The sequence below is a fragment of the Kwoniella botswanensis genome, chromosome 3 (assembly GCF_036426115.1).
Source record: "Kwoniella botswanensis chromosome 3, complete sequence".
Classification (NCBI taxonomy): domain Eukaryota; kingdom Fungi; phylum Basidiomycota; class Tremellomycetes; order Tremellales; family Cryptococcaceae; genus Kwoniella; species Kwoniella botswanensis.
This window is the reverse complement of record NC_088601.1, coordinates 787,894-805,090: the sequence shown is the minus strand read 5'-3', so window position 1 is coordinate 805,090 and position 17,197 is coordinate 787,894. Positions and strand designations below refer to the sequence as shown.

Below are 17,197 nucleotides of genomic sequence, written 5' to 3'. Positions count from 1 at the left end.
TCTACCAGCCAATAGCTCTTGGAAGCACAACCAAATATACAAGTAGCAAGCGGAGAGATCAAGAGAGCGAACCTGAAAATTATGGAAGTTGACGGCGATAGGATAACAGATGATGAAAGGATGGATGAGGATCTCGATCAAGCGCACGGTGGCGAAGGCGTCGATGGAGAAGATTACCCAGTGGGAGAAGGAGATGGCATGATGGAGGATTCAGATGGTGATGAGATGATGGGCGATGAGATCCAGGATGATGAGGAATATGAAGTGGCCATGGAAGAAGAGAATATTGAACCTATCATAAACGTACAAGCTCAACCTGAACCAGTCGATGTCGAACCTGCCGCAGTCATCGAAACTCCACCTATCCCCTTTAACTCTAGTACAACCAACGATGACATGAGTCGACCTGTCATCTCACCCTTTCCTGATACATCTTCGGTGAACAGTAGGACGATCTTACCTAAACCTTTGGAAAGTCCCCCAGCACCTGAAACGGAGATGACGCCAGTAGAAGAAGAGGAACAACCTTTTATCAATACCATAAACGGAGAAGATAACACAATAGATGAGTCTAACCCTTTCAATAAACCTTCTACTACAACAGAGACTTCGGAAATCAAAGATCAGGTACCTTCACCTAAACCTGAACCAGTGGCAACTACAGAACAGGCTTTGGATATCATCCAACATAATCCTAATATCGATCCACAAACGGACAGTGTCAACGAGATGCCTATACCTAGTGTTCTAGAACCTCAACCGTCCACTTCTACCTTACAAGTAGGAGAATCGAGCAAGAGCGTTAGAGGTGGATCTCGTGAACCAACACCTGGAGAGGAATACTACGAAGAGGAAGAGGAGGTAGAAGAAGGGGAGTATGAGATAGATGCTAATTCCCTTCCACCTATTATCCTTCATTTGCCCAATGATCAAGCTAGATATTTATTCGAAACGTATGAGAATGATCCTGATACCTTGCCTGTATGGTTGGAAGGTCGTCAGGCAGAATTGGCAGAGGCTAGTCTATCGGATGTGTGGAATGCGATAAAGGTAGAATGTACTAAAGAGGGTTTGGCGAAGAATGGAGCTCTGGTAATTTGCGAGAAACAGATGGATCTAAAGATGAATGAGGTAAGTCTTTCGGTCTTTTTACCACTTTGAAATACAGCTTTCACCTTGTGAATGAACCATCTGCTGACATTGTTTCTTATGATTTTATAGGATGATGTGAATCTACAATCTATAACATTCCTCGAACTGATCTTACTTCATCATGGATGTGGATTACCTGAACCTGTACAATTATATCTATCATGGGAAGAATCTAGGTTTATTACTAGGTTTAACGCCATCCAAACTGAATTGGAAGCGATGCGAAAAAGGAGCGAGAGTGCTGAAGCAGTTGAGCCCGAACCGGCTCAAATTCAGTCTCAAGAACGTAGTAAGGAGGTCGAGGTTGAAGTTGGACAATCACCTAAACCTGAAGACAAAGTTGGGAAATCACCTAAGCCAGCTGAAGAGTATGTAGAGGAATACGACGAAGATGAATACGTTGAAGAAGAGGAGATCAAATCTAGACAAGGTGCTTATAGCGATGACGAAGGTGAAGAACAATATAGACAGAAGGAAGATGAGAGAGACAGAAGAAGAGATCAACGTGATGGTGAGTCTGCACTCTGTATAGAGTAAATCTCAACCCAACCAATCCACGGCATGATGCTTATGGCTTTTGGCTTATCTATTACCTTCTAGTAAAAGCGCAATATGCGGAATCCGTAGATGGACAAGTAAACACCCGAGATCTCGAACGAGCGCATCCTAATTGGGCTGCTGCAAGATTGAAACGTGAGTACAGCTTAGTAGTTAGCAGTCGCTCCATTGTATACAAGCTGATATCTTGTTCAAAAATGTAGCTACTGACGCATTACATTTTGATGGCCCTGCTGGAAAAAGATACCTCAATTACAAATCTGAAGGTCATCACCATGCTGATGCTGATGCTGATGCTGACGATGCGGAAGAAGAACAAGTACAAGCAGAAGAACAGGAAGGAGAACAGGGAGAACAAGAGGAACAAGAGGAACAGCAACAGCAGGAGGTCTTGCCTAAACAGGAGGCAAAGGAGCTTGCTGAAAGGAGAGAAAGTGAGTTTGAGAAGGTAGATGTGTTTGGCGTAACATGGCATAGCTCATTGACGTATATCCTTTGTGTAGCTGAGGTCGTTGGCGAAGAAGGCGATTACGCGGACGAAGAGCAGTATGACGAAGAAGAAAAGGAAGATGACGTTGAAGAGGGTGATGAATGGAACGATGGTGGTGAGTTGAGTCGGATCATCCTCACTCTCTTACAGCAGATTTTGAAGGCTAACTTTACCTGTTGCCTATTTAGCTGATACAGTCGATCAGAACGAGTCATCCCTCGCGCGAAGTAAAGACACAGATACTCAAGACGAGATGAACGACGCCACTGTACCCCATCCTATTTCCGTTCCTAAAGATGAATTGGAGAAACTCCGTGAAAGGCAAGCTATTTTGACTGGACAACGACTTCAGCAGCTCCAACATGAGGCTTTAGGAGAGAAGAGAGCGATCGAAGCTCCTTCCTCGATCGATGCGTCTGCCCTCCCTACTCCCTATGCTAGTGCTGCTCCTTCAGTAGTAGAAGGTAGTACCCAAGATACTAAATTCGATTCGATAGATGACGTCCCCTTGAACGAAGTGGCTTTGAAAGAAGAAGATAGTCAACCTCAAGCTACCACTATCTCTAGCGAAACTGAGATCTCCACACCTGCATTATCTAGTCTTACCCCCTCTGGTATGGATGGTGCGAAAGCCATAGCACAAGATGTATTGGGCAAACATCGGGTAGACGCTATACCAGAAGAAGATGAGTCGTTTTCTGCCTTTGTGGACAGAGTCAACGAAGATGATGAGAGGGAAGAATTACCTGCACCTGTTGAGGGAGTTCCTGCAGTTGGTATCGTACCGGATGAAGGGTATTACGAGGATGGTGAGTCTTCTCTCTTTTCTCATTTTGACGGCTGACGCTGACGCTGAGTGATTCCCATATAGCTTCATACGAAGATACCAAAATTGATAATGGACCTGATACCGTCCCTGTCACACCGCTGGAAAGTCATCTCGAAGAAGCCGATTTGGAATTTTTCGATTCTCATGGCGAGGACGACGCATATGGCAGCGATGATGAAGAGGGAACTTTGGAAGCTGATTCGACGCATAATCCCGAACTTGAATTTGAGCCTACTGAAGAGACGGAGGAAACTGAGACTACGGAAATTGATATTCCATCTACTGTCAGTTCTACGGGAGGACCGATATCGGCCAAAAGACATAATGAGGATGATGAGTCGGAGAGCGATTTGGAAAGTAAGAGACCTAGAACAGATACGGTGAGTATGAAATTTGATCTGTTGCTGACTTGACGAGCGGAGTGGCTGATTATGCACTATGGTAGAGCGATTCAGCAGCATAGGCCCGTTAGGTTGGCTGGCACCTCGAGAATACTCGAAGTGTCTTGCCATTCGAGGTTCCATGGCTTTACTTCGTTGTTCTACATGCTTCTTGGCACGCACAGCTATTCTCTTACGATTCGAACCGGTCTTCCAGCACTCTATAATTGATCATCCGGCATATCATACCTTATTTTTCCACTCATCAAACCACTTTTAAATTGTTTATCATCACTTTTTCATTTACATTTACGGTTCCTCTTGATTTTTTAATCACTACAAATACGAAGACTAACGACATTCCTCGCCTATCTGTTCAAAACACATTTAGACTACACCATCAAACTAAAGCAGACCAACAGATCCACCGGTATCACCTGTAAATCTCAACAGGCTATGATATTGTCAAGGTAAGTGATACTGTAAGTCTTATTTTCCTCTTTCTCACTATCATCAATACCGAGACTGTCGGTTTGAATCTAATTTGACTATCTAATATGTTATGCTTAACGTCATTTGGTATTCTGTATGTGCGTGTGTATACGAACGTGCTTTCGTATGATGATTATGGTGTTATATATATATACATATATAGCGATTGGCCTTGGGAAAGAGGGAGGGGGGGGGGGGGGGATGAGACATGCATGTGAACGATATTGATATTGAATATAACATCAGTCAGCAGTCAGCCGTTGAAGGTTAAATCAAGACGCTTTCAGCATTGCACATAACAGCTTGATGATGAACGAGGCACAGTCTAGTCAAGTTACAAGATCAGGTGTTATGGAATTGTACTGCTCCAAACGGAACTGAATCAGTTGATAGTTGTTACGCCCACAATATCAACAACAGACTCCACATTCCTCTTGGTAGGCCTTGGGATCTTGGAGATACGAAGTTTTTAAGATATGTTTGAACGGACTCGGAGGTTAGACGGAAGTATGTATAGTACAGTACCTTGGTACAGGCTGTGATTACTCATGAATCACCTGTACAGATCCCAATTGATCGGTAGAGTTCGAGTAGTTGATGAGAAAACATTCAGCTCCACTCTACAGCCAAAGGATTTAATTTTAACCGAATTTGCGTCACCCCAGACGATGTCCTTGCAAAGTGAGAGAGATAACACTCAGGGTAAAATAAGAGTATGACGCGCCCCTACCTGTACTGGGTGATTTATCATGCAAGTTAAGATTTTCGAATGAATGAGAGATAGTAACAAGCTCCACGCAGACATTTTTGATCTACGAGTATCAGTATGCAAGGCAAGTGGAAAGTAAACAACTAGAATAGAAGATTCTTTTTCTTCTTCTTCTTCTTTTCCATCTATATCATAACATCTTGCTTGCATTCACATACAATCGAACCAACTGTAAATCCAAGCATCGAAGGATTACAAGACAGAGAACAAAGTGTTAACAACAGTCGAAGTCACGTATTCAAAGGTAAGTAAGTCACTTGAAACGTTGATCTCCGTTTTGTGGTGTTTTGCAATGGTAGGGTACTCGTAAAGTGGGGTGGGGGAGATAGGATTTTGATGGATGGCGTTACTTCACCATCAAACAACTAGGCATGGGGATGGGGAAAGTACCGAGAAGGTTTTTTTTGTGCAGTCCGAGTATAGGCAAACAAGCTGATTGATCCTGTGTATCCATCCCACTATATCTGTCCTTGACACGCTCGTCCGTCACCGTTTAATCATCGAAAATTTTCGTTGACTGGATAATTATATCATAAACGTATTCGCTCGGATTGTCCCACGAGTAGTCAATTTGAAGGACGATCCAGGTGAGTTCATAAACCCTCACTTATCACTTGTTGGAATGGAGTCAGATATCTCAGCCCAATACATTTACTGACACCTATATTCTACTTTAGAATAACCAACAAACCCATAAACAATAACGACCATGTCATTCAGAACGTCCCTCCTCAGAGGTTCATTACCTCTCCGAGGTCGTCCTTCCGCGTCCCTTATCTCCAACACTGCCAGACCATTCACTTCTACCACCGGACAATCCGCTCGAACTCTTAGAGCGCTCCCTTCAGCATACACCAACAATGTGATATTGGGCAGAAGGAATTTGAACACTTCTCAAATTGTCAATTTGGAAGCGTCAAGGGCATTGGGAGATGGAGGTATAGAAGAACCTCCTCATAGTGGTATAAACGTTGATAAACCAACTAGTATGGATTCGTGAGTTTGTTTTCCCTACCCTCCGCTTTTGCGTCATACTCTCTCTCTCTCTCGCACAGGTAAAGATCATTTGCTCATGTATGTTGTTTTCTTCTATCCTTTCTTTGCTCCGTACAATCGATCCTCATCGCTATACATCATTATGACGTCCCATCTTACTTCTAATCACCTGACAATCACTACACTATACACACTACGTTTCGAACCCTCCTTTCAACCTTTCAACCCGGATCCAACCAATACTTACCATCCGATTACGACGCTACCCGCTACGCCGCACTGACCTCTCCCCCTTCAATTCAACAACGATTCTCGAAACTTCTTCCATCTCAATTACTTCAATTGGCAATTGTTTGATTGGATGTTTGGTTAATTGCATGGTCGATCTGGACTTTGCTGCGTACGATGACAATCCTTGGCATTGATCACCATGACCCCTTTACATGTCATCTGACCCATGGGGCTCTGTTTCACCTTATGCTTATTGTCGCTACTACCGCTTCTTGATGACACTGTCCGGCGGTATGGTGTGTGTGTTGATCCTCGCCAATAATCATCGCCTAAAACTAAAAAAATCCAATGATCTCATCATGACAATCATCCGAAACCAAATCATGCCAAACCATACCAAATGAAATGATTTTCACCTTTACACGTTTCAAACACTGCTCTTTGCTTCACGACGTCATCTCTTTATCCCCCCTTCCCCTTCTCCTACCCACATTCCAAATTCATTCCAAATTCTTTGGTTTCTGATTCCCCTCTTCGATCGACTTCTTTTATGCCTCAACTTATTTTGATTCCCCCACTTTTCTCCTCTTCTCTCTTCTTTTCTTCTTCACACAAACCTGAATTACTTCTACCACTACAATAACTTTCTTCCTCGTTCACCATCTTAACGGATCTCACCATCTCATAAAATTTCCACTCTACCTTTCTTCTCTCTGATCCGGCCGGTATATATCCCAACACCCTTAATCCTTCTTAATCCGACGTGCTAACACCACGAAAAACGACTATTTATCGGCTGCGATAATTACCACTCGACCCTCTCTTTTGTCGGCCTGACTACATCTACGTACAAAACCCGGGATTGCTTTGCTTTTTATCTGCTCGAAAACCCCTTCTTCATTTTCGCTCTACACCATCCCCGCATCTTCTCCTTGTCCTTCGTCATAAACACCGCTCCCCCTTGACCTATATCGGTCGATACCTTTGACCTTATATCGAACAACAATACCCAATCACTTCCTTTGTACCTCGACAAACAAACCCCAACTTATCACTTTCACACACTATCGACCCCGCATCGCTCCTTTCTTCATATCACCCCTTGACTCCTTACTGGTTCGTTGGCCCCTCATTCTCAATTACCTTTCCGACACAACTCATATCAATCGGTCCTGATCTTCTCCCCCCCCCTCGGTCCTTGTCAACAACTACAACACCCGCCGCTGTTTCCGCTATACTGATCAACGACATCGATATTCAACCTTTGTCTGACAACAAATATATAAACGACCAAAAAATCCTTGGGCTCTTCCCCTGTTTGGTCAACTTGCGTTGATACACTTCACTCTCCACCTCCTTTTACCCAAACTCAATTCGAACCTGATCAACATGCACCCCAATCTTCGTACGGTTGCTACTCCTGCTCTCCCTCCGCTTATACGATTTGGTGGATCATCTCGTAATTTCGCGACCACCTCTTCCTTCACCCGACCATTACTTCCTCGTCCGCAACATCCACAATGCACACGTTGTATCTCCACTTCCACTCCTCTTCTCCCCCGTCATACCCTCTCACCACTGAACAACGTCAACTCTTCTCTGATACATCCTTCGATACAAAATCGTGGCATTGCCATGACCGCTATGGCTCCGGGTGCGATGTTCAGTCATCCTCCCCCAGAACCTGGAGCAGACTTCAACGTAGTGATGATCGGTGCCGGTGTAAGTTTACTGTTCCCTCTTTTGACTACTCAAGCTGACGATAGACTGTTTTTCCCTTTTTTTTCCAGAACATTATGTTTGGTTCAGATGAGGGTCCTTGGAAGTGAGTTCTCCATTATGTGCTGTAACCTTTGAGATGGATGGTTGCTGATCATACACGTGTGTTTTGTAGCCATTCTTTCCGATTTGAACACAAACTCGGTCCAAGACTCAAAGTTACTGCTCTGATTGACCCATCCACAGCCCGAGCCGATAAAGTTCTCGAGGGAAAGAGACAATCTTTCGTAGAATCCGCTTACAAAGATACCAAAGTCTACAAGACTATCGAGGATTACCATGCTGATTTGAAGAAACAGAAGCTCGCTGATCCTCAGTAAGCGGATCATCTACCGTAATATATCAACGGGTTGAGCTGATGTGATGCGATATGTCAACAGTGCTATCGTCGTCGGATGTCCCCCAGCCTACAGAGGTGGTACCACCAAAGGTACCGATCTCGAGATCAACTTGCTTAAACTCTTCCCCAAGACTGCCTACTTCATTGAGAAGGTTAGTCAACATACTTTTCGAGAAGGTCCGAATCGTTGAGCTGACGAGATATCCGTTACAGCCTGTTGGTACTGGTACCGTCGAAGCTGCCAAGGAAGTTACACAGAAACTCATCCAAAATGGAAACATCGTCTCGGTCGGATACATGCTCAGATATCTCAGATGTGTCCAGAAGATGAAACAGATCATCCACGAGAACAGCCTTACTGTCATGGCTACCAATGCTAGATACGTAAGTTGCTAATCGCCTCTGATATACGTAATAAGCTGATGAGTCATGTCGCCCTGCAGTCTTGTGCGTACGAAGCTATCGCCAAACCTGCTTGGTGGAACAAGGCCATCGACATGGGACCTGTCATTGAGCAAGGTACTCACTTCTGTGATTTGTCAAGATACTTCGGAGGTGATGTTAACATCGACAGTGTTGTGTGAGTGATGCCTTCTCACTCCCCGAATTAGATCTTTACAACCGTATCGACATTATCAAGTATCTCGTAAGCTGCAAGACTAACTTCGTATTCCTCTTTCCATTAGTGCCCGATCCGTTGAATGGTACGAAGAGCCAGGAAGACTTTCTAAGATCCCCATCGACGAAGGCAAGATCGACGAAGAACTCCGAATCCCCCGACTCACCTCTGCTATTTGGAAATATGAGAACGGTGCTGTAGGGTCATTCCAACATGCCGTCGCTTTGCAAGGTACCGCTTATGCGTGTGAATTGGAAGTGTGGGCCGATGGTGAGTTACCAAGTAACGGAAACAGTACGATCAGTCAACTTACGGTACCGGTATAGGTTACCACATGCGACTTGTAGATCCATACCAAAGCCCTACTCTCTACGTCCGAAGACCAGGAGGTGGGTCGAGCTTTGTGCATAACAAAAGACTGAAATACTGATGTGATGCGATTTAGATGACCACGAAGAAAGACACTCCTTCACTGACGACGATCCATTTTTCTCTGAGGTATCCAACTTTATTGACTGTATCGAAGGTGGTTCCAACCCCCACATCCTCTCGTCCTTCGAGGATGCCACCAAGACTTATGAGTGAGTTGGATCTTCCTCTGCGCTTGTAGGAGAGTATCCGACTGATCATATTACCTCACAGACTCACATGGGCTATCCGATTAGCTGCCGAAGCCGCTAAATGGCCTCAATCCAAAGCTTAAGCTGTGATTAGAGTTTCATAAGGACTTTTCTTCTCTTTTTTCCTTTATATCGCAACATCACTACTATTATCTTAGCATTGTTCATTCCAAGCCAATTTTCATATTCAAACTCGGTTTCATAGCCAGTTAAAAATCAAGTTTCTTAAATGTAGATCGAGAAATAGGAATTATAAGTGTCCTAATGGGAACTAAAAAGTAATATAGCATGGTTGATGTATATAGGATGGGATTCTAACTAGTAACGTATTTTCCGAGTGTGTACGAACAGAGACGCATTCTGATTATCTTATTTGTCCACGCGAGTGATTTTCGTCGTCTGCTATCTGACCCTCTGGGAGGTTCTGTAGGGGTGCAGCACTTGTAGCACATCGCAATCACCGAATTCAGTCTCTTCGGGCTGACATGTAAAGGGTTTCGATGAAGTTTGATTCCATGTGCCTTGCCTGTTCGATCATCGCTTAGGTAGACATGCATGCGATGACTACGCTGCGTGACCCTCAAGATCAGATCTCAAAATCGAACAAGGACAAAGAGAACAGAAAAGCGAGCCCCTGAAACATCTAGGCATCGATTTCTAATTTCTAACGTAAAGACACACACCATTCCCGCATGTCTGGCTGTGAAGTTCAACATGGGCTGCATTTGCCGATGCGTCCAGTCGAGTCGATGGTATCCCGCCCTTCATCGAGGGGTCCTACATAGTCCTACTATGGTCCCCATGTTGGGGGTTTCCCTATGTTTCGGGTCTCCGGGATCCAAAAAAAACAGATTTGAACAAGCATGGATGAAGTCGCTTAAAACCACAAACGCCAATTCTATTGCCATTGCCATTGCCGCAGCACTTCCCTACCCTTATTCTAGGATTATCGTCGTTACCTCGTACCTCGTTTAAACAGAGAACAAAAGGTCAATGACCGGACCTTGACGTTGATTCAGTAACGATTCAGTGACCGTACTGAATCAAGTTAACACCGGAACCATTTGCAAATTGTACATCTTACCAAGCCAAGATGCGATCGGAAAGCTTAAGTTCGATGAGATCTTCATGACCATATTTTTTGGGTTCCTGACACAGACCAAGCATAACTTGGCTCATGTCATTTTTTTCGTTGTGTTTTCACATTTCTGCTCTTTGGGGATATTCATATCTATGTGGATCTAATGATGACTCTCTTTTTATCGATGCATTGTGAGCATGTACTGTCTACTACGATCCCGCTACTTGCTATTTCGTTTTGTTTTGTTTGTTGGTCTGCTTAAGGAACGTATACCGTCAATTTCGGATTGGGCAACATTGATGATCCGCAATTACCGCAGGAAAAGAGTCAAAAAACGATCGAAAAGGGAAAAAATGATACTAGTGGCTTGACCTTATTGCAGCAATGATCCTTACGAGAGCCAAGCGGTGTTTTCATGCGGTGAATGAAAATTATCAAACAAGTGATCCACACGCGGCATCACACTAAAAATAAACCTTCCTTCGCTTTTGATCCTGCTCTCCTCGATTCATGGAGGGGGGTCACATGTTTGCTTTGGAAGCCCCATGGTGAGGAGGGAATCCAATTCAGTCCCGGTTAACATTCTCACGACTACAACCGACTGTGTGTGAGACGTTCATGGACAGGTTCCGACCGTTCCCTTCTTTCTTCCCTGGGCCCACCCATAGGGCTCTTACCAAACAGAATTACGAGATTAGCCCCGCCGGACCCCAGTCGATCGTCTTTCGTCTCTAGTCGGTTATGATTCTTCCCCCCCCTCGATTGTTTATGCCCTGCGTCTCTGGATTTGTTCCTAAGGCACCCATCGATTTTTTATTGTTTCTCGTAATAGCTGAGGCCCAAAAGCAAAACAAAACAAATCGGAGTAGAGTGTGTGTCGTCGCATGATCACATAGGCAATAGTTTTTTGCATTCTGTCAATCCAAAGGGCCCCCTGTGCCCCTGGTCTCCCCGTCCCCGAAATAAACTATATAAACACGACCAAATCTTCACGTCTGAATCGATTCTTCCCCTTTTTTTCTTTTTCCCAACCAGCAAATTCTGCAATATCAACAACAACCACTAAGTAAGCCAATGATCCTTCGTTAGGTTCTTCTGATTAGAACAGAACATAAGCTGACGAGCTCGTGTATTGACTTTCATAGCACTTTTCCTTTCTTACCCGACAAACCTAATAAATCAATCAACATGCCAGGCGGAGCTACCGTGTTAGCGGCAGCGACTAACCCAGATCGGGTAGAGGCTCCAGTCACCGTCAAAGCCTACCTTTTGTGTGTCTTTGCGTCATTCGGTGGTATCTTCTTTGGGTAAGTTCAATGCTCCACTTTGCGAGGTCATCTGCCATCTGCCATCTGCCATCTGCCAAATTGCCAAATTGCCAAATCGCCAAATTGCCAAGCTCACTTACGTACTACGCAGTTACGACTCCGGTTACATGAACGGTGTATTGGGAATGAACTACTTTATCAACCTTTACACTGGTCTTCCCATCCCTGCAGCCGATGCCACCCAAGCTCAGAAAGACGCTTTCACCCTTCCCTCATGGCAAAAATCACTCATCACTTCCATCCTTTCCGCCGGTACCTTCTTTGGTGCTATCATCGCTGGTGATTTGGCCGATTACTTCGGACGAAGAATAACCATTGTCTCTGGATGTGGTATTTTCATCGTCGGTTGTGTCCTTCAAACCGCCTCTCACGGTTTAGGTCTTTTGGTAGCTGGTCGAATCGTCTCTGGTTTCGGTGTCGGTTTCATCTCAGCCATCATCATCTTGTACATGTCTGAGATCGCCCCTAGAAAAGTCAGAGGTGCCATCGTATCAGGATACCAATTCTGTATCACCATTGGTCTTCTCTTGGCCTCTTGTGTATGTTACGCCACACAAGATCGAACCGATACTGGATCTTACAGAATCCCCATCGCTATCCAATTCGCTTGGGCTCTCATCCTCGGTGGTGGTCTCTGTTTGTTACCAGAATCACCAAGATGGTACGTCAAACACGGAAAGATCGACCAAGCTACGAGAGCTCTTTCAAGAGTCAGAGGTCAACCTCAAGATTCTACTTATATCCAAGAAGAGATTGCTGAAATCATCGCCAACCACGAATACGAAACTGAACTTATCCCTTCTCAATCTTACCTCGGATCTTGGGCAGCTTGTTTCAGCGGATCAATCTCCAACCCTCAATCAAACTTACGACGAACTCTTCTTGGTATCTCTTTGCAAATGATGCAACAATGGACTGGTGTAAACTTCATCTTCTACTTTGGTACTACCTTCTTCCAAGATCTCGGTACTATCTCCAACCCATTCTTGATCTCGCTCATCACCACTTTGGTCAACGTCTGTTCTACTCCTCTGTCATTCTGGACCATCGAAAGATACGGTCGAAGACCTCTTTTGATCTACGGTGCCTTGGGAATGTTCATCTGTGAATTCATCGTCGGTATCATGGGAGTCGCCAAACCCGGTGACAGCTCAATCGTTAAAGCTCAAATCTCATTCATCTGTATCTACATCTTCTTCTTCGCTTCCACTTGGGGTCCTGGTGCTTGGGTATGTATCGGTGAGATCTTCCCCATCCCAATTCGATCAAGAGGTGTCGGTCTCTCAACCGCCTCCAACTGGTTCTGGAACTGTATCATCGCCGTCATCACCCCTTACATGGTCGGTACCGATCAAGGTAACCTCGGTTCAAAGGTTTTCTTCGTCTGGGGTTCAACTTGTGTGATCTGTTTCATCTACGCTTATTTCTTGGTATGGGGTGAGTCATTTTTCCCGAATTCTTCGATTAATTTTTTAGGTTCTTTCATTTCAGAGAATACCATAGGCTAATCAAGCATTGCGCAATCACCGCAGAGACCAAATCCCTTACTTTGGAGCAGGTAGACAGGATGATGGAAGAATGCGGTTCTCCTCGAAAATCTGCAGGTTGGAAACCCCATTCCACCTTCGCTGCTGAGATGGGTCTCACTCAAGAAGGCAAGTTACCCGTCTCCACCCACGAGAAGATTGGTGCCGATCACAACGACGTTGCCAACTCCGCCCCTGTCCCCGCTACTGCTGTATAAGCTGGCTCTGTAGTGCTGAGAATAGCCATGCGTGGGAAGAAGAATGAAGAGGACGAGGGGAAGAGGTGGAAGGGAGTCGGATATCAGTTCGATCTTTTCGGATTTTCCATATCTTTTCGCGTCTGAATCTTGATTTTTTTCATTAATACATACCATTCATTCTAATTATAAGGTGTATCGAGGTACTCTAGTTCTATATTCATGTTAAATCAGCATGTATCTTATTCATGTTGATCAAGGATCGTCGTTGAGAGATGAATGAGGTGGAGTGCCACATTCGCCAACTGTACTTAGGGTCGCGCACGTGGTTGCCATCGCCAATGACAGATTTCATCGAACATGACGATTCATACAACCTTTCTCTTCCTTCTCTTTGCATCCATAATAGCATATCTCATACATAGCAGTGATTCAACTTTACACAGTCGTTCGTAGAAGGAGACATCCCGGCGTGAAAATCCACAAAAGAAACGATCTAATCTACAGTACGGTTTCCAAAGTGTCGTCGTTAATCGATACCTTCTGTAAGTCTCTTCGCTTCATCGGTTAGATTACGGGTATCTCCTGCTCTGCATACTCACGACATACATCAAGCAGATTGCTCATACGTGGACACTAATTATGCTCTGCTCTGAACACTTAGTCACCCCTCTCCTCATAGGAAAATCCCTCAAAATGTCGTTCTTCAACCCGTTTAGGAGAGCTCGTGTCGAGCGGGATGAGGGGAAGATTGTCATCCAAGTGAAGTGGGGTAGAGAGAGGTAAATCTGACCCACAAATCCTGTTGACATCGATCTCTCTTCCCTCCCTTCTCGTTCTCTCCTTCTTTATCCCCCTCTTGTACCGCCGCTATCCCCTTTACACCCTGTCCCCGCTTTATTCCATTTGCACCCTGTATACTTTGGAAGACATACATCTAACATCGTTTTCCCATACTCCAGATTCAATATTCCTATTCCCTCACCATCCCTCACCCCGCTCTCCACCCTCCTAGCCACTCTCTCCTCCCAAACTTCCTTACCGCTCGATGGACTCAAATTGATATACAAGGGAGCCGTCCTAAAAGATCCATCACTTACCATCTCTTCGTACGGTATCGAAGATGGATCGACCTTGGTCCTCGTAGGAAAGGGAGGTCCAGTACCTAGTGCACCTCCTTCCTCTTCTTCGGCAGCTAAACCTAACGGCGTAGGGGCGAAGAAGAATAAACAACCTGAAACGGATCAAGAATCAGTATTGGTCTCATGGATTTCGAACTTGGTGGAATCAGTCCTGAATCCCTTGATACCAAGTATAGTTACTTTTATATCCCAGACCGATCCCAATGCTACGAACAAACCTAAACATATACCACCTTTTGAGACTCTACAGAAAGAACATGCTAGATTATCTGAATTACTTCTTAAAGGTTTACTAGATTTAGATGGAGTACAGATTCCTCAGAGTGATTGGACGAATGCGAGGAACGAGAGGAAATTGGGAGTGAAGAAGATACAGGAACAGTTGAATCGGGTGGATGCAGCTTGGGGAGAAAGAAAGAGATTAGTAGGGTGAATTGATAGATGGTAGACTGGTAGACTTAGATGGATCGACGAGTCTGAATATGCACTATTTACTGAATAATCAGCAGAAAGCAATTAGGACAGTATTTCTCGATAAATACGATTGGCCGCCTCAAGCCATCGACTGCAATTCAAGCATTATAGTGGGTGTAGACGGAACCTTTATATGCATGCTTTTGTGGGTATCTAATTATGAATGAATGATAAAACGATAAAAAAAATGAATCTTGTTTTGTTACTACTTTGCGCATTCATACGGGAAAGTTCGAATGACAAGGATTTAATACCTATTTTCCGTTAATGAAAAGTAGGGCGGATAAGGTGATTCAAGATTGAACGATAGATGCAAGACAGATAAATGATTATGACCTTTTCCCAGTCAGACATCAGCTTATCCCTCGATCCACCGAGAGCAGAATTGAACTTACATTTTGTAAACCATCTTTCCTTTTACTGCCTCTGCACCTTCCACCTCGTATTCAATTTCGATATCTAAATCTCTATTGTTCCTCGAGTTGGGTGCGCATGATAATTGACCTTTGATCACGTCGTTTTCCTAAAGGACAATCAAACGGGTCAATGAATACCTGTATCCGATCCAGCTGAAGTCTAACTCACAGAAACGGTCAATGTTTCAGGTGTGTAGAATACAGTTTGTTTCCAGTGAGTGTACTGTAGCGCATTATCAGCATTTGATAACTATCTCCAACGACGTGACAAACTTACCTTGGCTTGAGGTCCGGTAGAGAAGTTTATGGGTTTATGGCAGCATGAGAAGGAGATATCGAACCATCCTAGGAAAGCGTGAACGTCTGTTCGGATACAAACCATATACTACTATAAGCTACTGTCCGTTCGTGATTGGCAAAAAAGCTTGGATGAATGACCCACAATCATTTCTAGTAGCTTTAAGTTGGAAAGGAACTTTGAAAGCCAAATCTTCCTTGGTGACCGTCTTGATATCGATATGCCTGATGGCACATGGGTGAGAAACAACCGATTTGAGCTCGACGCAATCTACCAATGGCTCTTTAAGGGCGATTTCTTTGATACATGAGTAGTCGAATCCGTATACATCATCCCAGACTGATCCCATTATATGATCAGCCAAACAAAGTGAAAATGGTGGTGAACAGAAACCCAAAACTCACAGTTGATCTTCTCCTCCTTGTAATCTTGATCTTCAATAGCAGCAAGGAAGATGGTAGCTTTATCGGGGAATAGTAATCCATCTGGAGCTAAGTACTTGTCTCGAGCCAAAAGGACGGTATCAAGCATTGACTCGTAGAGTAGGAAGTAACCCATCCACTTTAAAAGTACCGAACATGAATCAGCTAAACATCCGAAGTCAAGATAGGTGAGAAGAATGTGGTGAACATACCTCTGAGATGATTATGTCTACTTGTTTGACGGGTAATTCTACATCTTCTAATTTACCTTTCAATAAGACGATTTCTAGACACCACGTAATCAGCATAAATCTCGATGGTGGTCTCGAATGGATTTTGCAGCAACGTACGATCCTGAGTGAATCCATTGGCTCTGACGATCTTCTCAGCCTGATCGAGGATGTTTGACATATCAATACCAATGACCAACTTGGCTCCTGCCTTGGAAGCGAACATCGATAGAATACCTGTTCCGCAACCGACCTATAACAACATAACCCCAACATACAAGAAGAATTCATTTAGCTCGTGTTCGATTTTGATGATATTGGGTTAATGAGTAGCTAGTGATAGACTCACATCAAGTACGGTTTTACCTTTGAATAAATGAGGGTTCTGCATTATGGCATTTCGGTAGGACAGAGTTCGGACTTGATCTTTTAACATTTCCTCGTGGATACCTATTGATGTCGTAGGGCCTCATTAGCGTCATTACATATGATGGTTTTTTCCATGTGTATGAGGAGGAAACAACGATGTAATCAAGGTGTTCGTCTCTGGGTTGTTGTTAAGGGGAGATGAAATATGACATACCGAAGTGAGCATAACTGAGTTCGTTCATCAAATTCGAATTCTAATCAGCTTTATCCACCTGTGACGCTTCTCATTTCTATGTCATAGCTTACCTATCAGCGTAGCTATATATTGATCACAATGTATCAGTTACCATTCCCATGCGAGATGAGGGAGATCGAAGCCACTCACTAATCCCTCGAAGTCATCTCTCCGACAGGTGGTAAACCTTGAGTAGCGGTTTCTTGAGCTGCAGGCGACATTTT

General features: G+C 44.2%; 6 protein-coding genes across 6 annotated transcripts; 5 read left to right on the top strand and 1 right to left on the bottom strand.

Annotated features, from left to right (window-relative positions):
* Positions 1-81: 81 nt before the first annotated feature.
* L199_008187 (uncharacterized protein) lies at positions 82-3,442 on the top strand (the record flags this gene model as incomplete). The annotated part of the gene is made up of 7 exons (XM_064893869.1): positions 82-1,131; positions 1,222-1,663; positions 1,753-1,845; positions 1,914-2,144; positions 2,214-2,315; positions 2,389-3,009; positions 3,072-3,442. The coding sequence occupies 7 exons, from the start codon at positions 82-84 to the stop codon at positions 3,440-3,442; spliced, it is 2,910 nt and encodes a 969-aa protein (XP_064749941.1).
* Positions 3,443-5,379: 1,937 nt separating this feature from the next.
* On the top strand, positions 5,380-5,670 carry L199_008186 (uncharacterized protein; the record flags this gene model as incomplete). The annotated part of the gene is made up of 1 exon (XM_064893868.1): positions 5,380-5,670. The coding sequence occupies one exon, from the start codon at positions 5,380-5,382 to the stop codon at positions 5,668-5,670; it is 291 nt and encodes a 96-aa protein (XP_064749940.1).
* A 1,616-nt stretch (positions 5,671-7,286) lies between these two features.
* Positions 7,287-9,338, top strand: L199_008185 (uncharacterized protein; the record flags this gene model as incomplete). The annotated part of the gene is made up of 10 exons (XM_064893867.1): positions 7,287-7,619; positions 7,688-7,722; positions 7,792-7,992; positions 8,057-8,168; positions 8,230-8,400; positions 8,460-8,596; positions 8,703-8,905; positions 8,962-9,024; positions 9,081-9,216; positions 9,278-9,338. 10 exons carry the CDS (start codon positions 7,287-7,289, stop codon positions 9,336-9,338), a joined length of 1,452 nt encoding a protein of 483 aa, XP_064749939.1.
* Positions 9,339-11,524: 2,186 nt separating this feature from the next.
* Positions 11,525-13,408, top strand: L199_008184 (uncharacterized protein; the record flags this gene model as incomplete). Its single annotated transcript, XM_064893866.1, has 3 exons — positions 11,525-11,643; positions 11,756-13,101; positions 13,197-13,408. The coding sequence occupies 3 exons, from the start codon at positions 11,525-11,527 to the stop codon at positions 13,406-13,408; spliced, it is 1,677 nt and encodes a 558-aa protein (XP_064749938.1).
* A 621-nt stretch (positions 13,409-14,029) lies between these two features.
* On the top strand, positions 14,030-14,962 carry L199_008183 (uncharacterized protein; the record flags this gene model as incomplete). The annotated part of the gene is made up of 2 exons (XM_064893865.1): positions 14,030-14,169; positions 14,350-14,962. The coding sequence occupies 2 exons, from the start codon at positions 14,030-14,032 to the stop codon at positions 14,960-14,962; spliced, it is 753 nt and encodes a 250-aa protein (XP_064749937.1).
* A 432-nt stretch (positions 14,963-15,394) lies between these two features.
* On the bottom strand, positions 15,395-17,194 carry L199_008182 (uncharacterized protein; the record flags this gene model as incomplete). The annotated part of the gene is made up of 11 exons (XM_064893864.1): positions 15,395-15,526; positions 15,589-15,642; positions 15,697-15,782; positions 15,862-16,056; positions 16,122-16,278; positions 16,352-16,425; positions 16,490-16,622; positions 16,719-16,819; positions 16,953-16,966; positions 17,045-17,056; positions 17,124-17,194. The coding sequence occupies 11 exons, from the start codon at positions 17,192-17,194 to the stop codon at positions 15,395-15,397; spliced, it is 1,029 nt and encodes a 342-aa protein (XP_064749936.1).
* Positions 17,195-17,197: the final 3 nt, after the last annotated feature.